Source organism: Sinocyclocheilus grahami, unplaced genomic scaffold (genome assembly GCF_001515645.1).
Source record: "Sinocyclocheilus grahami isolate Dianchi unplaced genomic scaffold, SAMN03320097.WGS_v1.1 scaffold15711.1, whole genome shotgun sequence".
NCBI classification, from domain to species: Eukaryota; Metazoa; Chordata; class Actinopteri; order Cypriniformes; family Cyprinidae; genus Sinocyclocheilus; species Sinocyclocheilus grahami.
In genome coordinates this window covers 1-5,138 of record NW_015515855.1, presented here as the reverse complement: position 1 = coordinate 5,138, position 5,138 = coordinate 1, and the positions used below count along the sequence as shown (strand labels likewise).

Here is a 5,138-nt window from a genome sequence, read left to right as displayed (position 1 = left end):
TAGTAAAACTTCACAAACCTGTATGACTATCCATATGAACATTTAGGTCACGCAAACATATCAAAACACCAGAAATTAGGCCTTAAAGATTGCAATTGGCTGATAATGGCATTCCATTAGCCAACCAAAATAGTTTGATCCTTTCATCTTCCGAAAATTCTCAAATTACGGCACATAGTAAATCATCTTTTTGCAAGCTGTCATCAGTCAGAGGCTGTATTGTAAAATTGTGCAAGTTTCATGATTTCAATTAGACTTTACAAAAAAAGTGAAAAAAAAAAAAAGCAATTTTGAAGTCAAAACTGAGAAAAAAAAAAGAATCCAGAAAAAAGAAAACTGGAAATTTCTTCCCCGGTAAGATTGGTTTTTGAAAAATTTATTTTTATTCATCAAGGACGCACTAAATTGATCAAAAGTGACAGTAAAGAAACTTTGCAAAAACTTTTTGCAAAATATTTCAAATAATCACTGTTATTTTGAACTTTCTAGACTCAAAAGAAACCTGAAAAATAAAAATGTATCAATGTTTAAAAAATCAGCAGCACAACAGTGAAATCAGAAATGTTTCTTGAGCAGCAAATCAGCATATTAGAATGATTTCTGAAGATCATGTGACACTGAAGAGTAATGGTGCTGAAAATTCAGCTTTGATCACAGAAATAAATTACATTTTAACATGTATTCACACAGAAAACGGCTATTTTAAATTGTAACTTTTTTTTTTTTTTTTAAACAGTATTTTTATCAAATAAACCGCCTCTGTGAGTGCTTAATTCCTGTGCGACTCACCTTGTCTGGCCTCCTGGTTTTTAAAGTGCTCCTCTAGTTTGCCTTTCATAATGCCCCCCAGCTCCTCAAAGTGCTCGTTGTTCAAGCATCCGTCTCCCATCAGCTCGATGCACTAATGAGAAGACATTCACTTATTAAAACAAACAAACACTGGTGAACAAACAGCATTTGAACACGTGACTAACCTTGGCAAATGAGTGCATGATTTCTGACAGCACGTCCGAGTCGGGTTCGGTGCCGATGGATTTGATGAGGGCGTCACACATGAAGTGCCACATCTGCGTGAGGTATTCTGGGCCTCGGACGCGAGCGCACTCCAGCAGAAGAGGCATGGACTCGGCCGCCGCCACACGCACACGTGAAACACACGTTAAGGATGCTAACAGAGTCTCAGGTGCGTGAACGATCAACTCTGAACATGAGTTTTAAACTGGAGAAACTGAGAACCATCGGGGCTTATTGCAGTTAAACAAAACATTTATATTTAGTCATTTAGCAGACACTTATCCAAAGCAACTTACAAATGAGGACAATAGAGGCAATCAAAATTAACAAAAGAGCAATGATATGCAAGTGCTATAACAAGTCTCAGTTAGCTTAACGCAGTACACGTAGCAAGGTTTTATTTTTAAATCATATAATAAATAAAAAAACAGATAGAATAGAAAAAGAATAGAGCAAGCTAGTGTTAGAGGCCTTATTTGCTTTTGTTAATCAGAAGTCAGAATTATAATTGTACAATAAATAAAAAGAAAACAAATATAGAATGCAAAAAGATTAGAAAAGCAAATTTTTTTTTTTTTTAAGAAAACAAGCAGTTAGTAAATAAATAGAGTGCAAGTCTAAAAGGGGCAAGTTTTTTTATTATAAAGAATAGAACTAGAATAGAGTGCTAGAGTTAGAGGGAAACAAATCATTACTTGGAAAAATAAGTTGCAAAACAAAAAAAAGTTAATGTACTAAAATAACTAAAACTGAAAAGATTTATAGCTATAGACATACATAAACTTAAATACATTTCCAGTTTTTATATTTCTGAAAGTGAATCAGGTGTAAAATTGTGTATTTCTTATTTGCGAAAACTAAACTGCATGCTATACAGTCTAAACGCATTATATTTATATTTTATTAAAAAAATTTTTTTTTAATGCATCTAATTTTATTTTAGTTTTAGTTATTTTAGTACTTCAAATTAAACTAAAAGAAAATGAGAAATGGTGCCTTGGAAATATATATATACGTGAACTGATAAAATAAAAATAGTTTTAACTACATAGACATTTAAATAAATAATGACAAACAACAAATGTACTAGAACCAAGTAAAATTAAATTGACAGCAATAAAATTACAATTTGTTAATTAGTTTTTTTAATATATTTTCAGTTTTAGTAATTTTGTTGTGCATTTGTCATTTTTATTAGTTTATTTTTATTCGTAGTTCTCCATTTTATTTCAGTTTTAGCACTTTGAGTTAAACTAATAAACCCACCCTGCACTCTAGATGTCAGCAGTAAAGAAAACAATTTCAGACCGTTGTAAGAAAGAAACTAATCTCATGAAGGATATCATCATGGAAGTAGAACTTCAGCAGAGGAACCATCAGCTTGACGACTTGCTCCGTGTACTCGACGAACCCTTCCTTCAGCTCTTTAGCATAGCACACCTGAGGAAAAACACAGACTAAATTAAATACCACCCTAGAAATTCAACTACCTTTTTTAATTGCAACACGTCAGAAATTTGGTTAGTTACAGGGCCCAAAATTGACTGTCAGAAATGTTAGCAGCAGATGAATTAAATACATTTCTAACCACAGAACTGCATTACTATTCATGCATCATTTCATTAATTTATACATTTACATCAATTTTTTTAATGCATTATCTTGTTTAAATTAATTTAGAATAAGGAAATGTAGTGGTTGTTACATTTCCAGACTATGGAAAACAAAACCTGCCAAAAACATCAATTTGTTCCTCAACCGTTCGTTCTGGTGGCTCATTTATTCAGTAAGTGTTCATTCTGAACTCTGGTTTAATATGGATTGGCTGGACGGATCGTCTTCTCACCAGCATCTGGCACGCAGTTGCTTTCTCCTCCAGTCCTGCCGTCTTAATGCCAAAACTCTGCTGGTCTCCGAGATTCACAAACTCCCAACCATCATCTTCAGACATGTTCTCCATGTCCTGAGCTGAACGAGTCAGAACCAGAAGTGTTACGCCAAAGTCCAAAAGAGCCAAAAGCTACTAATCTAACACTATATTAAAATAGCATTAAGCAGAAGTCTGATAAAACGTTTTGGGTTCAATACTATCTATAATAAATAGATTGAATGAAAATGCAACACCACCAACAACCACAGTCATTTAAATAAATCAGTATTTTTAACTACTACAGCCAATTAAAAAGCTCTTTTTTTTTTTTTTTTACCAAAAAATGTATTACTTAATGATTATAATATGTAGAATTACGGATTTAAACGTAAAAATATATAGTAATACTGATTTACTTAAATTACTACAACTGTTTTATCATCACCTACCAATAACAATAATGTAGTTGTAAATGTAAATCAATATTTCTATATTTTAAAACGGTTGATAAAATATAGTAATGCTGATTTCGAAAATACTACAACTACGGTTTTATCAGTCATTTATTATAAATTAAATTATATTTTAAAACATTAATAATAATAATATAGATATTTTTATAGACCATAAAGTAAAATTGATTTATTAAAATTGCAACCGTCTTAACAGGTTACCAATTACTACAGTAGCTGTAAATTTAAATCAATACTTCTATATTTTATAACCCTAAATAACAATAGTTATATAATCGGTTGTCTTATCAGAATGATTAATTACTACAGTAGTTGTAAATATTATTATTGGTTAAGATATAGAAAAAATTTACAATTTATTACAATAGCATTAAGTGAAAGTCTGAAGAAAATATATATAAAAAAATTTTTAAGTACAATATTCTACTTATACACAGATACATGGATTTAAACCATAAGTGTCTACGATGCCTAAACACACAGCTTGTGCAGACAGCTCACTCACTATCAAGCAGGGCCACTTCAGGTTTGATGGAGGCCGTCTTCATCAGCGGGCCCATCACCACAGGCAGGTACTGCTGGAACTCCTTGCCCAGGATCTTACACATGCGCGCCCAGGCCGAGATCATGTAGGAGATCTGCAGGCACAAGACAGCAGCTCAAACACACAAGACCAAGTCTAGTTTTGAGATCAGGCTCCATGATGTGCTCGGCTGGTGTTTGCTGACCTGTGGATCATCATCCTCCAGATCATTGAAATCAGTCTGTGTCTTCAGAAGCAGCTGCATCACAGCTGAAGCATCCGGCATGAACTGCAAGAGAAGCCACGCAACAGGGTTGGATACAAGTTAGGCGTTTACACAACCGAACATTGTTCAGATGCAATCACACAGGTGAAAAGAGCGGGTAGTTGGCATAAGCGAAATGATTTAATGGGCTGTATTCATTTGTCAAGGTTTAAAAAAGCAGATAAATAAAATAAAATTGATGAATGTGATTAGCTTTATTTAAGTGTAAATAATAAAATGGACTAAGTTTAAAATAAAATTGATGCATTGTTTTCAGGATCTTCAATTTTTCCATTCGAAAGTGTAGTTCGCTTAAGCCAGATAAATTCACTTGTCAAGGTATAAATAAATAAATAAAAAGACAAAAATGGATACATGACTTTTGATCTATTATTTATTTTACTTCAAAGGATAAATTAAAATAAAGATTAATAAAAAATAAATTAGATAGATAAGTCAAGAAAATATAAAAAATATAAATTGGGTTTATTCAAATAAGTTCACTAAAATATTTATATTCAAATAAACTTAAAGCAATAATGTAAATTAATAAAATACAGTTTAAAAAAAAANATTAATCTAAATACGTTTTTTATTTTACTTATCTCCTTATTTGATTCAAATGTTTTTAACAAATCAAGAAAGTTTAAATTTAATAAAGTTAGATTAAAACAAAGAACATTAGAAAGATTAAAATAAAAATAACTAAGATAATAAATTAGATTAAATACTTTCATTTAAATAATTAAAAAACATGTACATAAATAAAACCAATAAAACTAAAAATTAAAAAAAATAAAAATTTTCCACGACCCATCTCCCTTAACATGCACCTTCTCTTTGCCCACAGCCAGGCCGATGAGGCTGATGCACTCGATGGTCTTTCCTCGCAGCAGGCGAAGCTCCTTCTGAACGGCGTTCTCCACGATGTGTTTGAGGGAGGGCATGAACAGATCATAGTACGGCACAAACTTCTCCTCTGCAGTATCAGCC

General features: G+C 32.1%; 1 protein-coding gene across 1 annotated transcript; it reads right to left on the bottom strand.

Moving 5' to 3' along the window:
• Positions 1-789: 789 nt before the first annotated feature.
• LOC107579239 (importin-5) lies at positions 790-5,134 on the bottom strand (the record flags this gene model as incomplete). Its single annotated transcript, XM_016265090.1, has 7 exons — positions 790-901; positions 975-1,147; positions 2,358-2,454; positions 2,861-2,982; positions 3,863-3,995; positions 4,086-4,169; positions 4,979-5,134. Coding segments are annotated over 7 exons (877 nt in total), but the record flags the coding sequence as incomplete, so codon positions are not given.
• Positions 5,135-5,138: the final 4 nt, after the last annotated feature.